This window comes from Coptis chinensis, chromosome 1 (genome assembly GCF_015680905.1).
Source record: "Coptis chinensis isolate HL-2020 chromosome 1, ASM1568090v1, whole genome shotgun sequence".
Classification (NCBI taxonomy): domain Eukaryota; kingdom Viridiplantae; phylum Streptophyta; class Magnoliopsida; order Ranunculales; family Ranunculaceae; genus Coptis; species Coptis chinensis.
Window position 1 is genome coordinate 60,521,639 of NC_141456.1, and position 19,225 is coordinate 60,540,863.

The 19,225-nt window shown below is 37.3% G+C and overlaps 3 protein-coding genes across 3 annotated transcripts; all 3 read left to right on the forward strand.

The window, feature by feature from the left end:
• Window positions 1-2,294: 2,294 nt before the first annotated feature.
• LOC147524778 (uncharacterized) lies at window positions 2,295-2,882 on the forward strand. The gene has a single exon (XM_086576404.1). It carries the CDS (start codon window positions 2,295-2,297, stop codon window positions 2,880-2,882), a length of 588 nt encoding a protein of 195 aa, XP_086432530.1.
• Window positions 2,883-3,004: 122 nt separating this feature from the next.
• Window positions 3,005-14,429, forward strand: LOC147524779 (uncharacterized). Its single transcript, XM_086576412.1, has 5 exons — window positions 3,005-3,163; window positions 3,236-3,395; window positions 3,484-4,061; window positions 4,133-4,807; window positions 13,662-14,429. Exons 1-5 carry the CDS (start codon window positions 3,005-3,007, stop codon window positions 14,427-14,429), a joined length of 2,340 nt encoding a protein of 779 aa, XP_086432538.1.
• A 470-nt stretch (window positions 14,430-14,899) lies between these two features.
• LOC147524780 (uncharacterized) lies at window positions 14,900-18,332 on the forward strand. The gene is made up of 7 exons (XM_086604296.1): window positions 14,900-15,083; window positions 15,568-15,938; window positions 16,104-16,331; window positions 16,415-16,769; window positions 16,852-16,979; window positions 17,105-17,240; window positions 17,774-18,332. The coding sequence occupies exons 2-7, from the start codon at window positions 15,595-15,597 to the stop codon at window positions 18,011-18,013; spliced, it is 1,431 nt and encodes a 476-aa protein (XP_086460422.1). The 5' UTR covers window positions 14,900-15,083; window positions 15,568-15,594; the 3' UTR covers window positions 18,014-18,332.
• Window positions 18,333-19,225: the final 893 nt, after the last annotated feature.

Below are 19,225 nucleotides of genomic sequence, written 5' to 3' on the forward strand. Positions count from 1 at the left end.
ACATTGCCATTATTCAATTCTTGCACTTTCTTTCTTTGCCGCTTTTATGCTTTTAGACCCTTTTGCTATGCACACTAAAGTATAGTACATGCGTGTAGCTTTGGTAGAAGTTCCAGTGGATCGGAACTCTTTATATTTTAATTATACAAAAGTCGATAACTCTAATTAGAGGTACTGGTGACATGGTTGCATTTTGCACGACTCAGAACCTCCCTTAATAGTTATTCCTGGTCATAGTTGTATACCACTTCCATTTATTTGCTGCAATTTCCTTATCAATGTTTGATTATCAGCCATGGATAAGGCACCACCTGCAAGTGCATTTGATGTTTCTGTTGTCGACGCACCACTTAAATCTACCAATGAACCTACTGCATCTGTTCAGGTATTTGAAGTTCCTTTTTCACAGTTTGGTTATGTTTGATTCTTACATGATTTCAAACTTTTAAATTTTGTAACAAAGAAAAACTCTTTTGTTAATTTGACAACATTCTCATTTAATTTTTTATGCGGCTTTTCATGTAATTGCATCATGCAGCAAAGAGAATTGGATTATATAACTCGAGTACGTGAGCATAAACAACGGATCATTGACCATGTGCTTGCTACCCTTGCTAAGGTATGTAACATATATACGTTCATTATAGGCGGTGGTTGTTTACAGCCTTCTGATGGTTATGTTTTATCAAATATAAAATGCAGGTTTTGGAAAAACAAGGAAATAAAGGCCATCAAGTCCAATCACCTCCTGTGCAAAATGAGGTTGTAGTTACTCCTCCACAATCCACTCTTAATGTTAGTCCGGCCAATGTTTTTACACTCTCTCAGCCTTCTCGGTGCAAGTTGGCCCAACGCAATAGAAGAGAAAAAGAGCTCATAAGTGGTAGAAGCAGCAATCGAACAAGAAGGAACTTAGAAGCAGGCCTTCAAAATATACCTGTGTCCATGTCTTCCCATATGTAAGTTTCATTTCTTTGTGTGTTTTCTATAGCATTGTTTTCAATCAAAAATATTTCCGTTCCTAGCCCATTATGAATTTTTTTTTCTACATGTTAGTGACACCCAAAACGAAATGGAAGTGGATGATCTTAGTGTTAGTCCGACCAATGCTTATACACCTTTTCAGACTTCTCGACGCAAGTTAGCCCAACGCAATAGAAGAGAAAAAGAGCGCATAAGTGGTAGAATGAACAAACGAACTAGAAAGAACTTAGAAGCAGACCTTCAGAATATTCCAGTATCAGTGTCTTCATATATGTAAGTTGAATTTCATTGTGTTTTCTATAGCATTGTTTTCAGTAAAAAAAAAAAAATCCATTCCTAACTCATTAGGATTTTTTTCCCTACATGTTAGTGACACCCAAAGCGAAATGGATGTGGATGATTATTTTCAGCCTCTTACAGCTGGTGTCAATATGGAAGAACCTGCTAATATGCACAACAATGTCCGTCATTATCTTGGAAAGATGGATGTGGAATGCTCATTTTGTAAAAAGCTCTTCCTTTGGAAAGATGAAAGGCTAGCAAATACATCAGTCAAAAGACCCTTTTTCGGGATGTGTTGCAAACAAGGAAAAGTCAGTCTTCCTCTACTTAGTCCATTGCCTCCTGCAATTCAAGATTTATATGATGGTAGTGACGCCAAAGCTAGGTCATTTAGACAACATCTTCGTCAGTATAACTTGGCTAATGCATTTACCAGACTCGGTTGTCAACCGGATGACCGAATATTCAGCGGTAGTGGTCCTATTCCATTCACCGTTCATGGTGAATTACGCCATCAAATTGGATCATTACTACCAGAACCTGAGAAAGATCCGATTTATGCTCAACTATATGTTTATGACCCAGCCAGTGCCCTTGATGTGCGTCATCGCCGAAATCCAGAATTGAGACGTGATGTTTTAGATATCATTCAGAGTACACTATCAGATTGTAATAGATTTGCTGAAAAATTTCATCAAGCATATGATATATTGAGTGCTCGCACAGCTGAGGAAAATGACGTGGCAGCTTATCTCCATTATAATACATCTACTGACCAACGGCGATACAATCTTCCTTCACCAAATGAAATTGCAGTTGTTATACCAGGGGATGGAACTAAAATCAGAAGCACAAGGGATATCATTCTTCATTATAGATCAGACAATGCACTGAAGCGGATTGATGAATGTAATCCCGCTTATCTACCCCTGCATTATCCTTCGTTTTTCCCTCGAGGTGAGCTTGGATGGTCAACCGAAATGAAACTTTATGATGTCAATGACGACGATTCGAGGTGATTGACTCAAATGGTGTTCTATGCATATCGTTTGTTTGAACGTCATATTGAATATTCAGCAATACTCCGTGGTGGAAAATTATTTCAGGAGTTTTTGTGTGATGCTTGGGCTTCTACTGAGCAAAATCGGCTATACTATCATTATACCCACCAAAAGGATCTTCGTGCTGAAGTGTACATGAGTTTGACAGATTTAGCTGAGGGTACGGATCCTGATCAGGTTGGTCAACGGTTTATTTTGCCATCATCATTCATTGGAAGTCCAAGGTACATGTATGAGATCTTTCAAGACTCGATGGCTATAACACGTTACAATAAGCATCCAGATATATTCCTTACGATGACGGCTAATCCTCACTGGCCAGAGGTGCAAGAAGCCCTTTTGGAGAACCAAAATGCATTTGATCGACCTGATGTTCTTGCCCGTGTTTTTGAACTGAAGAGAAGAGCTTTAATGAAATTTATCAAGAAGAAAAATGTGTTTGGCCGTGAAGTAGCTCATGTGTACACCATTGAATTTCAGAAGCGTGGCCTCCAGCACATGCATGCACTCTTTTTCCTCAAGCATGAAGATAAAATTGCACACGCCCCAAATTGATCGAATTATATCTGCAGAATTTCCCGACCCAGATAAGGATCCCTTGCTCTTTGATACAATAAAGAGTTGTATGATCCATGGACCGTGTGGTGTTAAAAATATGAACTCACCGTGTATGGAAAATGGCAAGTACACAAAGCATTTTCCACATGAGTTTACAGACGACAACCATACAAAAAAGACGGTTATCCACTTTATATCGCCGCAACACGGGACGTGTCTATATGGTGAAAGACAAAGAGGTTGACAATAGGAACGTTGTCCCATATAATCCACAATTGGTGAGGATGTTTAATTGTCACATTAATGTCGAAGTGTGTGCAGGATTGTAATGTGTTAAGTACATCTACAAGGGCAATGACAGAACAACAATAGTGTTGGACGGCGAAAATGAGATTAAACAATACATTGATGCCAGATATATTGGACCACCAGAAGCAGCTTGGTGGCTATTTGGGTTTTCCTTACATGAAGAGTTTCCAACTGTTGTAAGGTTATCTTTTCACTTGCCAGGTATTTAACACTTGATTAAACAATTTTCATCAATATACTATTAAGTTATACTGGAATGCCATACTGTTAAGTTATGATTTGTTGCCAGGTATGCATCATGTTGTGTTCAACCCTAAGAAACCAATGGAGAATATTCTTGAGAGGGCGAAACGACAAAAGTCGAGTCTCACTTTATTCTTCGACTGTTGTGCTTCAAATCCAGATGCTCGGGCCTATACTTACCAAGAATTCCCCGAGCACTTTGTTTGGCACAAAACAGAAAAGGTATGGACTAAAAGAAGCAGTGGTTATGCTATTGGCAGGATGTATTTTGCCAAGCCCAACGAGGGAGAGAGGTTTTACTTGCGTCTACTATTGACCATCGTAAAGGGCCCAACATCATTTGAGGATCTTCTCAAATTTGAAGGTATTCCTCATCCAACATTCAAGGCTGCGTGTGTTGCACGTGGACTTCTTGAAGATGATGGAGAGTGGATATATTGTTTAGAAGAAGCGGCGATAATGAATACTAGATATCAGCTAAGGAGATTGTTCGGCATTATTCTGTTGGAATGCAATCCAATGCAACCACATTTGTTGTGGGATAGATTCTCAATAAGTATATGTGACTACCTAGCACACAAATTACGAACTATCTTCAACATTCCTAATCCATCAAAAGAGCAGGTGATAGATATTATATTAATGCCTCCTTTATGTAGCCTATATTATATTATTAATACACAATTTTACTGCAGGTGACAAATTACGGGTTGCATCTATTGGACCAGTTCCTCATGGAATCTAAAAATAAAACTCTAGAAGACTTTCCCCCGATGCCCCGACCACTAAAACAATGGAACAAAGGGATTGGAAATAGACTAATTTGGGAGCAACGCCAACTCCAGTTTGATTTACAAGATGAACAAATCAACCGTAACATTGATGATCTTAACAATGAGCATCGCCATACGTTTGATACCGTGGTTGATTCAGTCATGCAAAATGCAGGGGGAATTTTCTTCTTAAATGGAGCTGTAGGTACAGGAAAGACATTTGTGTATAATACAATTGCAGCTAAATATCGTCATCTAGGACATATTGTGATTGCAGTTGCCTCATCTGGTATTGCGTCGCTTTTATTAGATGGTGGTAGAACAGCTCATTCAACTTTTTCTATTCCTTTTGATGTGTTGGAGAACTCTATGTGCGGCTTCAAAAAGGATTCGCTCCAAGCAGGTCTGTTTAAAGAAACAAAACTGATAATTTGGGATGAAGTCTCGATGCAGCATAGATTTTGTATTGAAGCAGTTGACCGTTCACTCCGGGATGTTTGTAACAATGAAAGACCATTTGGTGGAATCACTGTTCTTCTAGGCGGTGACTTTCGACAAATTTTGTCAGTTGTACCACAAGGTGAACGTGAGGATATTGTAGGTGCATCACTGATAAGAGCCCAAAACTGTAGTTTTAACCCTGTAACAGTCATACTTTTAGACCAATTATGTGAGTAATAATTAAGAGTTAACACTGATTACGTGTTTTTATGCATTTCAGGTTTCAAAGTCCATTTTGTGCAGAAATGTGCCACTTTAGCGAGATAAAGGAGCAAAGGTCGGTTACTAAGGAGTTCCGTGATTAAAGGCCAAGATTCAAGAAGACAAAGCCTTTCTAAAGCCCGGTCAAAAGCTGAAAGTCGACGACGGGCGTAAACAAAGACACAAGTCACGGAACTTCGAAGGCCGTATCTTTGGACTCGGACCTCGAATTGGGCCTACCTTATGTCAAAAACGACCGGCTCGGAAAGAGTTTTCCAATGGTCTAAGCCTTGACCCAATCAGAGGAGCAAAAGTGGACGAAAAGTTTGTTGAAGCCAACTGCAGCTGAAGATGCCTTTTGATTTCGAAGAATTGGTTTTGGGCCCGATTCTCGGCCCAAAACATGGCTCCAAGCCCATGCACGATTTTGGATCTGAAAGTATAAAACCAAAGTTTAGCTCTTTGTTAATGGTAGCTAGTTAGACCTAAAACAATATAGATAATTCTAGATCTAGTTTTCAGTAGATTAATTAAGTTTTAGTTCCATTTTCAATTCTTGTTTTAGATTAAGTCTTTGAATCATTGTTCTTGATTGATTAGATAAATAAAATAGTTATTTTGTCAATTTTGATTTTTGTCATCTCAATTTATAGATCTAGTTTTAATTCTTGTTGATTATCATTTCGTAGTTTAAGTAGATTGAAACATTGTTAGTTATTTTAGTTAAGTTAGAATTTTAATATGATATGTAGTTATAATTCAATGGGAAATGATGGTTTGATGACTCAAGGCTAAAACCTCTATTAGAGGGGTTGATGAAGCCTTGATGAAAACTTAGTGGTATAGTGTAGAAGCATTGTAGAATCTATTCTAATCTAGAAGGTCGTGATTCGCCATGAGAATGGGTGAATGACCTCACATGCTAGTTAATTAGTATTCGGTAGAAATGCCATGAACACTAGGGATTAGAACTCGAATTTCTTGCCGTAAGAACGTAAGAATCGAGATACAAGAATCTATGCTAGGTTATTAAGTTGGATTCGAGGTGGATTCAATTCCCCTCTAATCCTTTATCTAGATTTAAAAACAATCATATTTCTGTAGCATTCGTAGTTAAATTCAACATAATAAATTTCATATAGGTATCGTAGTATAACACCCTTCGTAAAGCTCTCATTAGACTTAAGACCGATTAATTAGACTAGAAAACATTCCATGCTAGAGAACTAGGAGTGGAACGAATTTGTTACTCCACGCTATTTCGATAGAATTGAGAGTAGAAACTTTGATAAATATAAACACGTTAAATTAGTTTTAGTTTACTTACGTTTTGAGTTCATCGTTCATTTCGTAGGTAAACTATTAAATTTCATTTCGTAAGTACCGGAACCTAAGTCCACGGTTAACATAATTCACGTTTTCCACTTTTGCATGTTTTCTCGGTTTTTGAGTCATGTTCCTCTATGGGGTGAATTATGTATTTATTGTTTTTCGTTTTACTTATAATAAACTAATAAAATAAAATAAAAAAAAATAAATAATAAGAAAAAAAAATCTTAATCATAGAAATAGCAATCCAACAAGTCTTGGGAATCTTACTTTAAACGACCCGCGTTAGAACAAATTTTGTGTTTAAAAATTTGTTTGGGGGTGGGCAATCGGTTTTTCCATCTGGATTGCTCGAACTTTCCATTTGTGTTGCTTAGGCCCATTACTGGTAGTTCAATTGGGTTGACGTAATCTAAACTTAGATTTCCTTCGTTCGCATAAACGACGTCACACACGCACTTCGAGGCGTTTTTCCACCCTCTTATATGTCACCCATGGTTGGAATTGAGTGTTTTATGGATCATTGGATTGGAAATTCTCTACTGATCATTTCCATAACTCATTCGCCAAAATCGGGCGAAGAACGGCGGCAAATTGAATTTAAAATTGCGAAAAATCGAAAAATTTCGAATTCAAAAATTGGGGGCCCAAAACCGCGACGCGTCGTCAGTCTCCTTCCTTCCCAAAAAAAAAAAAACGCACGGTTTCTTTATTTTTTTTTCAATCCCGCCGGTTATCAAGTAAAACAAGCCTTAAACACCAAAATAAAAAAAAAAAAAAAAAATAAATAAATAAATAAAAAATAAAAAATAAATAAAAAAGGGAGAGAGAAGAAAACCTAACTACACCCACACCAAGATAATCAAATCCAACTAAAATCTTCTTTAAACCATTACCGCCACCACCCCAACTCCGAAAAACAGCCACCAATTCGAGTAACTACCGCCACCACCGTTGTTTTTAGTAATTTTTCTTCAAACTCGCCTCCCCCACAGTCTACAACCCCATTAGTTGTCTCAAAAACTTCAATGGCGCTATGACGAAGAATTTTGCCGGAGCACGCGTTTGAGTCCGATAGCTTCGCGCCATTTTACGACGCGGAGATGATTAGGAGACATTGGAACGGACTGTGGTACTCGACTGAGGAGTTCTATCACTATGATTTGGTAGAACATTTTTATAAGAAGCGAGAATTGGAGGGGGATATGATTTTCATAAAGGTAGCGAGGAACGAGGAGGAAGTAACGGAGAGGCGGTTGTTGGTGAATCTGTAGGGAATTACGCTTTGAAAGCAACACAGTAGCGACAATTCGGGGAATCCTAGTATACCGGAGTTCCCGCTTTGATGAAAAGGATACTTGTCGTGGAGGGTGAATACAATCCGACATCTCATTCGTCCGCTAATCAACCTCGAGAACCAATCAATGGCTATAGCTCGGTGGATTGGTAGGAACGCCCGGGGAAAGACAAAGTCGGTGATATCGGCCCGCAATGATATGCGCAGACGTTCTCTGGATTTTGCAAACAAATAAGTATAATTTCTGCATCCTCGATTTAATGTTTAATGTGATTCGAGGAGTGGGGAAGAGCTTGGCGCCTCTTCCCGTATTGATCACTAAGATCATGCTCTCCTTTAGAGCTATCGCAAGATCTGCTCCTATTAAGATCAAATTGCATTCTAATGCAAGTATCTATATGGATTGCATCCAAGAGACTTGGCCGTTGTCTAAAGAAAAAATAGTTGAGTCGGAGGATGAAAGGGAGGATATGACAAGTCTGGATGATGATGCATTAGATAAATGTAGTTCTAATTTAGAACGCATGCAAGTATTGCAAACTGCCTTGCGTTGCGTTTATGGTATTTGTGAAGATATCCGCGATAGACAGATTGTAATTCGAAAGAAGCAAACGAACCTTCAGACGAGACTTGAAATGCTTGAAGGAGTTCAGGACGGTATCCTGTCTAACATGGAGACTATCCACCAGCATCAACAAGCCCAGTATGCAGTACTCAGGACTGAGATGGAAGCACAACGCTTGTTCCGAATAGAGATGCTACAACGCATGCCACCCGTGGAGGACTCTGTTTTAGCCGAGTCCGACAGGCATGAGCGTCGTCGCCGAAGGACAGATGGTTCAAGCCAATCTCCATCTCAGGGTCCATCTTCATCACATAACTAGGTGTTCACCGTCAGGTTGTGTTCGCTGTTATTTCATAATTTTGTTTTATTCGTTGGATTTTAATTAAGTAGTTAAATTTAAATATTAATGTCTTTGTTTTATGTTGTTTGGATTTAAATTTTATTTTTAATATAATTGGTTAATTTCGAGTACTACTTGTTTTTATCATTAATCCCACCTTCCCGACTTGTTTGGGGGTGGTAATATTTATACCGAACATAATTCGTTATATGATCATCCGCGGTAAAGTAGTCTTGGAGGAAAGGTTGAGAATTTGGCCGATACTGGCATATCTATGATTTGTGTGGTGGTAGCATGAAATCTAGGGGAGTTTAGAAGTTACTATTCTAAATCCAGTATGAAAGATACCAGGATTTTTAGAAAATCACGAAAATGATTTGTTTCCGTTTTCGGGTTTGGAATTTTTCTATTTCCGGAAATTGCCTTAAAACAATTTGGGAACTTGCCGATTCGTTTTGGGAGCCCAGCACCTATTTAAACTCCTTTCATTCTACACTAACAAACCACAATACACCCCACACCATCATCCCGCACCTTTCACTCCAAGCTTTTCCTTCTTTTTCCTCTAAATTTCTGTTTCAAAGATTCTTACGAAGGCGCTGCCTTCTTTACACTTCGGAAATTTAAACCGGCAGCGACCAGCGACCTCCTTTGCGCGACTTCAAACACCTGTAATTGCAAAAACCCACGAATGACCGGCGCTTCTAAACGAGCGCAGCATACGCCTACCGCAATGAGCGCGGAAAATTCCAATTTTAGAGGGTCATTCCGGATTTTTGGAATTGTTCAAAGAGTCGTTGAGATGACATCTCCTATAGTCATATACGAATAGTCTTCGAAGGCGTGTTGGAAACCGGAGACCTATGGACATTGGTTCCGGCCACGGGATCCCGCGATTAGGATGACGCCATCATCGGTAAGTGATGACGATTCATATTCACCACTTACTTCTTGCTTATTTCTACGACCACGTTAAATTATATTGTAATCGGGATGGAGAACAAGAATTCTCCGTCGTAGTCGATGACCACGACACATCAATTCAATAAAAATGTGGTCGCTTTAGTTTTCGGATTACCAATACGATCCTCGTTCACACATGGGCATATATGACCGATAATGCATATCTTTATGATTATACATATTTCCATGAGTATTATGGGGAGGGTATTTCGAGTAATGGACCGGCGATATAGCATTGCCGCGGTAGCCTTTCCCTAAACGTAGGCACCACCATGTTATTCATCCCGATGAATATTTTGGGGGGAATGGCAGTTCATTTCTGCAAACAGTACTGCTGGTGACATTTTCCTCGCTTTAGCTGAGGGACGTCGCCGATATGACATCCCACGGGTTTTAATCGCTAGTCTTAAGAGAGCCCAAACCATGAGGCGTAAAGTATCTTCTTATGCCTGTGTTGGTAAGCCGCATCATGCGTAGTTGTTTACTGTGATTCTCGTGCACAATTCACAGATTGGAAAAGGGTTGAAGTCATGAGACCCACCAATTGGGTGGTTCGCTCATTGCGAATAATGACTTGGCGGGATGGCGAGTGCGACCTCATTTGGTAAGCCCCGTACATCCCATCGGACATAATAACACTTAACAGGTTAGCATTAGTAGATGATAAATGGCGGCAAGCTTGGCAAGTTATAATGGATTTGGCGGGGATGCGAAGGAACCTCATCTCTTTAATGAGGAGGAGGATGCTTAAAAGCGGGGAGATAAGGTAAGTTTTTAGTTTTGTTATTATGCGCTTATGTCCCAAGCAAATTTAATACTGTTAACCCCATAATGGGTGGAACTCTTATAGAGTTGCATCAGTATTTTTATTTCCTATATTAGTATGTTCTAACCTTGTTTTGCAGATGTCCCAGAATTTCACGCGTTTCCATGGTATTTTTCTATCCTCTTTATTTAAATGCTTTGAGGACAAAGCATGCTTCTTGTTTGGGGGGCATAGAAACACGTGTAATTAAGGCATATGTTAAGATATAAAAATGTATGATATGCATTTGTTTTCAAGTTAAATTTTTTTAAAAATATAAATAAATAAGTTTATGCTATACACTTAGGAATATTGGTATTGTTTTCTTTCTCTATGCTCTTAACAATCTAGAAGTCTCACGTAGCTTTTGCATCAGAACAATTGTTAGAAACTTAGGTTAATATGTAGGTAATAATCTTTGCATCTATCTATAAATATATTACATGAGTATCTATGATTGTTAGCGATAAGTTTTTCGAAAAGCTAGGCTAGAGTACTTATTCTACAAATCCCGTGAGAATATAGCTTTAAAAGCCTTATATGAAATAAACATTTGAGAAATGACACAAGGGAGAAGTAAAATCCGGATAGAGAAATCACACGTCCACTTGCTTGATCACTATGCCATATCCTAAGCGAGAATTTAGGCCCTCTTTGGATCGATATAGCTAGAAATTCAAACCTATGAATTATTTTCCGCTAGTCGCCCCTCTGAGCCTTTCTTTAGCCTTTCATAACCCACAAATCCTTTACCATGTTACAAAAACAGAACAAAATAAAAAAATCAACCTACCCAATCTAGAATAAGTCTGAGAATAGAATGAGTGAAGAAAGAAGAAGAGAAAAACCGGTGTAAACAAAAGTTAGTTAATTGCTTCAGAAAATAAAGAAAAGAAGTTCCCATCCAAAGAAAAGAAAAAGAAAAATAGAAATAAAATAAAAACTCCGAAAAAAAATAGAATAAAAGGAGTTAAAAGCCAAAAAAAAAAAATATATGGCTAAGGATGGAAACAAAGCGTAGAAGCAAAAGTAAATAACAAGGTTTTCTCTAAGTTACATAATATGAAGACTCTACTATCTCAGACTTGTCCTTTCGAATATCCATTTCCTTCCTTCTTAAACCATCTCCTAATCCCCGCAACACCTAATAAAGACCTCTAGCTCAATTAGGAATAGGTTAGTGTGATAGTAAGTGGCAGATGTGTTTGATCGACTCCGGCTTCCTTATTGTCATTGAGATTGTAAGGTAAAGTGCCCACTTGCATTAATTGGAGTAATGAAACTTGAGAGGAAAAAAAATGAGTGGTTTTCGCCTTGACATTTATGTGAGGACCTACTTAAGGACGCTATTCCGAGTTTTCAGAAACGAACCTGCTAGGCATTTCATAGTATTACTCATAGTATTTATATTCGTATCATAGATGATTGATTATTATGCATATATTAGCTTAGGTTTTTGACTTGGTTATTCTTATTCATTTGCTAGTGAGATGTATAGATAGTTGGGACATGAATGAGGAAACAATAGTTTTATTTCTTAGTCGTTGTAGTATAGATGAAGTTTGTGAGTACCTTCACTGGAAAACTCTCATGAGGCTATAACTCGTCCACTAGGGAATTCCTAGTGGTTTAAGGCCTTGTTGCATATGGTCAATACAATCGACTCAAATAAACGAGTAGATAGAACTCCATTTTGGTCACTTATTCTAATTTCTCATCTTTGCTTGAGGACAAGCAAAATGTTGTTTGGGGGTAGTTTGATAAGAGCCAAAACTGTAGTTTTAACCCTAGAATGATCATACTTTTAGACCAATTATGTGAGTAATAATTAAGAGTTAACACTGATTACGTGTTTTTATGCATTTCAGGTTTCAAAGTCCATTTTGTGTAGAAATGTGCCACTTTAGCGAGATAAAGGAGCAAAGGTCAGTTACTAAGGAGTTCCGTGATTAAAGGCCAAGATTCAAGAAGACAAAGCCTTTCTAAAGCCCGGTCAAAAGCTGAAAAGTCGACGCGGGCAGAAACAGCCACACAAGTCAGCAAAACTTCCAAAGGCCGTATCTTTGGACTCGGACCTCGAATTGGGCCTACCTTATGTCAAAACGACCGGCTCGGAAAGAGTTTTCCAATGGTCTAAGCCTTGACCCAATCAGAGGAGCAGAAGTGGACGAAAAGTCTGTTGAAGCCAACTGCAGCTGAAGAGGCCTTTTTAGACTGAAAGAATTGGGTTTTGGGCCTGATTCTCTAGCCCAAAATATGGCTCCAAGCCCATGCACGATTTTTGGATCTGAGAGTATAAAAACCAAAGTTTAGCTCTTTGTTAATGGTAGCTAGTTAGACCTAAAACAATATAGATAATTCTAGATCTAGTTTTCAGTAGATTAATTAAGTTTTAGTTCCATTTTCAATTTTTGTTTTAGATTAAGTATTTGAATCATTGTTCTTGATTGATTAGATAAATAAAATAGTTATTTTTTCAATTTCGATTTTTGTCATCTCAATTTATAGATCTAGTTTTAATTCTTGTTGATTATCATTTCGTAGTTTAAGTAGATTGAAACATTGTTAGTTAATTTAGTTAAGTTAGAATTTTAATATGATGTGTAGTTATAATTCAATGGGAAATGATGGTTTGATGACTCAAGGCTAAAACCTCCATTAGAGGGGTTGATGAAGCTTTGATGAAAACTTAGTGGTATAGTGTAGAAGCATTGTAGAATCTATTCAAATCTAGAAGGTCGTGATTCGCCATGAGAATGGGTGGACGACCTCACATGCTAGTTAGTATTCGGTAGAAATGCCATGAACACTAGGGATTAGAACTCGAATTTCTTGCCGTAAGAACGTAAGAATCGAGATACAAGAATCTATGCTAGGTTATTAAGTTGGATTCGAGGTGGATTCAATTCCCCTCTAATCCTTTATCTAGATTTAAAAACAATTATATTTCCGTAGCATTCGTAGTTAAATTCAACATAATAAATTTCATATAGGTATCATAGTATAACACCCTTCGTAAAACTCTCATTAGACTTAAGACCGATTAATTAGACTAGAAAACATTCTATGCTAGAGATCTAGGAGTGGAACGAATTTGTTACTCCACACTATTTCGATAGAATTGAGAGTAGAAACTTTGATAAATATAGACACATTAAATTAGTTTTAGTTTACTTACGTTTTGAGTTCATCGTTCATTTCGTAGGTAGACTAAACTATTAAATTTTATGATTTATCAATCATTGAGAAGGTCTTTACTCTGGAAACACATCAATGTTTTATCTTTGGTGCAAAATATGAGATTAGATAGTGACTTGCCAGAGAACGTGTTGTTCTCCAATTTCTTGATGGATGTATTACTTAATTTCTTGAAAAAAATAATGTTTTTTGCTGACCATTTTAAATTATACACAATCACTCATCTCATATGCTCTCATTTGAAATTTTCAGGTTAGAATGAAACCAGAAGAAAGTGTTCAATTGCCGTCAGAGATTCAAAATTGTAGCAATCTTCATGACTTGCTAAATAATGTATATCCCGGCCTAAAGTGGGGCGATGAAGTCGACCCAAATTATTTGACCGAGTGGACTATCCTTTCAGCACGCAACGATGATGTTAACACTATAAATGAAACTGCACTAGATATGTTTCCTGGGGAAGAAATTGTTTGCTTAGGTGCTGACAAGTTAGGCGCTGCCAGTGTTGTTGATAGTGGAAATGCAAATAGCTATCCGACAGAGTACTTGAACTCACTCGATCCTTCTAGGTTGCCTCCATTCAAGCTTACTCTCAAGAAGGGATGCCCAGTAATGTTGCTGAGAAATATAGCACCAACAGATGGACTTTGTAACGGCATGCGCCTGATGATTGTGTGCACAAAGCCACATGTGGTGCAAGTTCTAATCTTAACTGGAGAAAAAGCAGGGAATGTACGCTTTATCCCGAGAATATCATTAACGCCTTCGACTAATGAAATACCATTTCAAATGACCAGACGACAGTTTCCAATTCAATTGTCGTTTGCAATGACGATAAACAAATCACAAGGGCAGTCTGTTAAGTACGTTGGTATTGATTTGCGAAACCAGGTATTTAGCCATGAACAATTATATGTGGCGTTATCAAGATGCACTTCTTCAAAACGAATCAGTGTCATCCTCCTTTCTGATTCTTCAAACCACACAACTAATATCGTGTATCCTGAAGTCCTACTTTAGTTTGAGAGAAGGTGTATTTCGTAACTTTTGAGTTTTGATGTTTATTTCTCAATTTCTTTTTATACATATGGTTAGGAAATAAGGAACCCTTCATTGTATGTGAGGATTTGAATCTAGATCTTTTTAGATAAAAAAAATATAATATTTGATAGGATAATGACTTCTTAAATTTTCTGATAAATGAATGAATTTGATGCATATATTTATATAACAAAGGTCATTCTAATCCAAAACAATCTAAGTAGCATACACCCTCCATAAGCACTCAATATTAATTTTGTAAATAATAGTTATTAGATTTTTGTATTTTTTTTTTGTAGCTTTTAATTTAATTAATAAAAAAAAAATGAATAGCGTGAGTGGCGTAGCCATGGGTTAATTTCTAGGAAATAAATAAATAAATAAAATGTCATTCAAGAAAAGTGCGTCAACATCAGTCAAATCAAGAGAAGTCAAAATTGGTAACAGTTGGGCCCATTGGCAAGTGGCCGACTTCTGACGTCACCTAAAAAGACTACTCTACGCTCCACCGAAAGGGTACATTTGGAAAACAATACTTCATTTTGTCCTCGTTAAGAACGGAGTGAGATTTATAGACGAGCCACAAAAAGGAAAAATAAAAACACGATTCTTCTGTGTTTCTCTATTTTTAGGGTAAGCCTTTTTTTTTTTTTTTTTGAATCTGAAATCTTTCAATCTTATTACTTGAGAGAGTTTTATATAGATCAGATTATCTTCTGTTTGTTATTTTATAGATCTGGATTTCAAGATTTAGTTGTTTTAAAACGAGATCGATCTATTGTTTTTTGTTTCGAGATGTGGATCTGATATTGATGTTGTAGATCTGTTTGTATAATTAGGTATTGTGTAAATATTGATGAATCATTTGTGCTAGTAATTTGGATATTTAATTGCTAACTTTATTTTATTTTTTTTATTGTTGGAGGTAACATGATATGATTAGAGATTAAATCTTGTAATAAAAGTGTGATTTAACATCAATAACCTGTTTAGACAAGCATGTTTTGAGATATAATAGATTGTAGTCGGTAAACCATGTGCAATGCAGCTATGAATTGTATTCTTTTGGTAAAAGATTAAATAGTTAGGGTAATAATTAATGTTGTCGTGTATGCAGATTGGATAAACTTTTGGGCAAGTTAGGATGGGAGGAGGATTTAGAGTTTTGCATTTGGTTAGACCGTTTTTGTCATTTCTGCCAGAGGTTCAGAGCGCTGACCGGAAGGTACCCTTTAGAGAGAAGGTTATATACACTGTGATATCTCTTTTCATTTTCCTTGTATGCAGTCAGCTACCTCTGTATGGCATACACTCGACAACGGGTGCAGATCCATTCTATTGGATGCGTGTCATTCTTGCATCCAATCGTGGTACTGTCATGGAACTTGGGATCACTCCTATCGTGACTTCTGGACTTGTTATGCAACTTTTGGCTGGTTCGAAAATCATTGAGGTGGACAACAGTGTCCGAGAGGATCGTGCTCTTCTGTAAGTTTATATCAGTCTAAATTTGTCTAAATGTATTTTTTTGGTACATTGCTTGTGGGTTGTGACCAATGGGCCTCTGTAATTGTATTTCTATCCGTTACATCTTCAGTGTATGGTCTGTTGCATTATAGTGTTCAAGTTTGACATTTGCGTATGGTCCTCCAGGAATGGAGCTCAGAAGTTGTTGGGAATTTTGATAGCTATTGGTGAGGCCGTCGCCTATGTTCTGTCTGGAATGTATGGCAGTGTCAACCAACTCGGAGTTGGGAATGCTATTCTCATCATTGTTCAGCTTTGCTTTGCCGGTATCATTGTGATTTGTCTTGATGAACTTTTGCAGAAAGGTTATGGCCTTGGTTCTGGTATTTCACTATTTATAGCAACCAATATCTGGTAAGCAATTCTATTTTCCTTATAGCTTTTATGTTTACAAACCTTTGAAGGTGGGGGCTCATGTTTTATGATGCTCCTTGTAGTGAAAGCATCATTTGGAAGGCATTCAGCCCGACAACCATAAACAGTGGGAGAGGTGCTGAATTCGAAGGTGCTGTTATTGCTTTGTTCCATCTCCTTATTACTCGGACAGACAAGGTTCGGGCTCTTCGGGAGGCTTTCTATCGACAAAACCTTCCGAACGTGACGAATTTACTTGCTACAGTCTTGATATTTCTGATTGTTATATACTTCCAAGGGTTCCGTGTTGTTTTACCTGTGAGGTCGAAGAATGCACGTGGACAACAAGGTTCATATCCAATCAAATTGTTCTACACTTCCAACATGCCCATCATTCTACAGTCTGCACTTGTGTCCAATCTATACTTCATTTCCCAGGTATGCAGTTTCGAAACTTGAAGGTAAAATTTCATATTTCCTAAATAGCACAAAATGTTTGATATCATGTTTGTTTGTGCAGCTGCTATACAGGAGGTATAGTGGAAATTTCCTTGTTAATCTTCTTGGTAAGTGGAAGGAGTCTGAATATTCAGGTGGCCAGTTCATCCCAGTTGGTGGTATTGCATACTACATAACTGCTCCATCTAGGTAACTGAACTCCCCACGTTCCCTCTCTTGTTTTTTTTTTAATGTTATCCTGTCCATTAGATGGAAGACATATGTGCTTATCATCCCGGTTTGGTGGTTGATCTTTTTATGTTTTTACTCTTCAGCTTGGCGGATATGGCAGCAAATCCTTTCCATGCGCTCTTTTATCTTGTTTTCATGCTGTCAGCTTGTGCTCTGTTCTCAAAAACTTGGATTGAAGTGTCAGGTTCCTCTGCTAGAGATGTAGCTAAGCAGCTTAAGGTATTTTTTTTTTCTTAGATTTCTTACATCCCATATTTGTTATTTGATATTTTCTGGCACTCTAGTGTATGATGTATTTGCTCTACCATAACTTATCAACCGAATTAAAGTTCTAGACAAGGGATCTTCTGTTTGACAAACATCATGTGGTGGTTGGTGAGATATGTTTTGGGAAATAGATTGCTCTTGTAATGTGCAAAGACAGTAATTTGCATCTTCCATGTTGAGTACCGTTTACTTAGTTTGAGCATCTTTTTACAGGACTTAGCTATACGAAATTGTTTTATAATATGTATTACAATATGTAAGTTATTGATTCTGTCACCCTTCCAGTACATGTGTGTGTGTTGTGCAAAAGTTTGGATGTAAAGCTTACATTTGGGTGTTTGCTTGCTTAAGTTTTTTCCCCAAGGCTTTCTTAGTTATTGAAAGTGTGTCCTCAAAACACATTTTTATTATCATCAAAATAAAACTGGTTTGAATTTTTAACATTTTTGGCTGTTAGTCTTATTTCCTCCTTTGTTTATCTGCAGGAGCAACAAATGGTGATGCCTGGACACCGAGAGTCAAATTTGCAGAAGGAATTGAACCGCTACATACCCACAGCAGCAGCTTTTGGAGGCATGTGTATTGGCGCCTTGACGGTCTTGGCAGACTTCATGGGAGCAATAGGTTCTGGCACAGGAATCCTGCTTGCTGTCACAATCATCTATCAGTACTTTGAGACATTTGAGAAGGAGAGAGCAAGTGAACTCGGTTTCTTTGGTCTCTGAATCAGACTGTTTATGTGGAACTTTTGATAATGTCAAGCAGCTACCTGGCAGTTTTCGTGAGCTGAGAGGTGTACGTAGATTCCCCATTTAGCGCACTAATCGTTGGAGATTGCAGGGTAGTTAGCCTTTTTGTTTTTTTTGTTCTAGTTCACTTTCTTTTACGGAATTTGGATATGTTGGGAACACTTGGAAACCGATGTGTAGTAGTTTTGGTGAGGAAAAAAAGAAGAAAATTCTATATGATGTTACTTTTTAAGTGTATCTTGAGTTATAATGTCACGGTTCCTTGGTAAATGGGATATATGTACCCAATTTGTTATTTTCTTTTTCTAGTTTTTACTAGTTTTTGCCTGCATATATGTACTCCCAGTCAAATTTGGCAGATTAGCAATGTAGATGACTTGTAACTGTGACTTAGAGAGGCCTGATAATCTGATATGGCCATACAGGTCTGAAAATTTTCTAGTGATCAGATGATTCTTTTTCTACATGGTGGATTGCCCTAAATACAAATTGGTGCGAGTGTCTTCTGATAATCTATGAACTACTCAAACAACTAACGCCGTGAGTTAAGATTGATGACTTAGACCGAGTCTGATTCCTTTAATCAGCAAACGTTCAAAAACCCATAGCCATGCAAGTCACTATGAACGGAAATTGAGGGTGACAATAATGGTTACTTATAACTAAGTCACAACTCGTGTGTTCTTTTATATTTTTTGGGTTTTTTTTCGGACAGAATGTCTGAGCGTGTTTTTTCAACTTTTTTTTTTTTTTCTTTTTAATGAGATTTTTCATTCTATCCGCCCCTTTTTTTTGTTTTTATATTCAGACGGAATCAAAACATTCCGTCTGAGGTTTAAAGTCACCTCTGCATTGGGCAACATTTTCTTGTTTTTCACCACAAAGGCATAACTAGTAAATTCATGGACGACAAAAGTTCGATACGGAAATTATTCGCCCAAGATTCGAAATGTTTAACAATAATATTTTTAAATATTCGATCCAATAAAATGCTATTTTAAACGGGTATAATAAGAATGCATTTCTTTAAAATTCGGCTATATATTTTACATTTAAAACTTTGATATATAAGTATATAACGTTTTTATTTTTATTTTTCCAATTTTATTCATGAAAAAAATAATACAAATGTCAAATTTTTGGTTCTACTTACTATTACTAACACAAATAAAATTAAAAATGTACAAC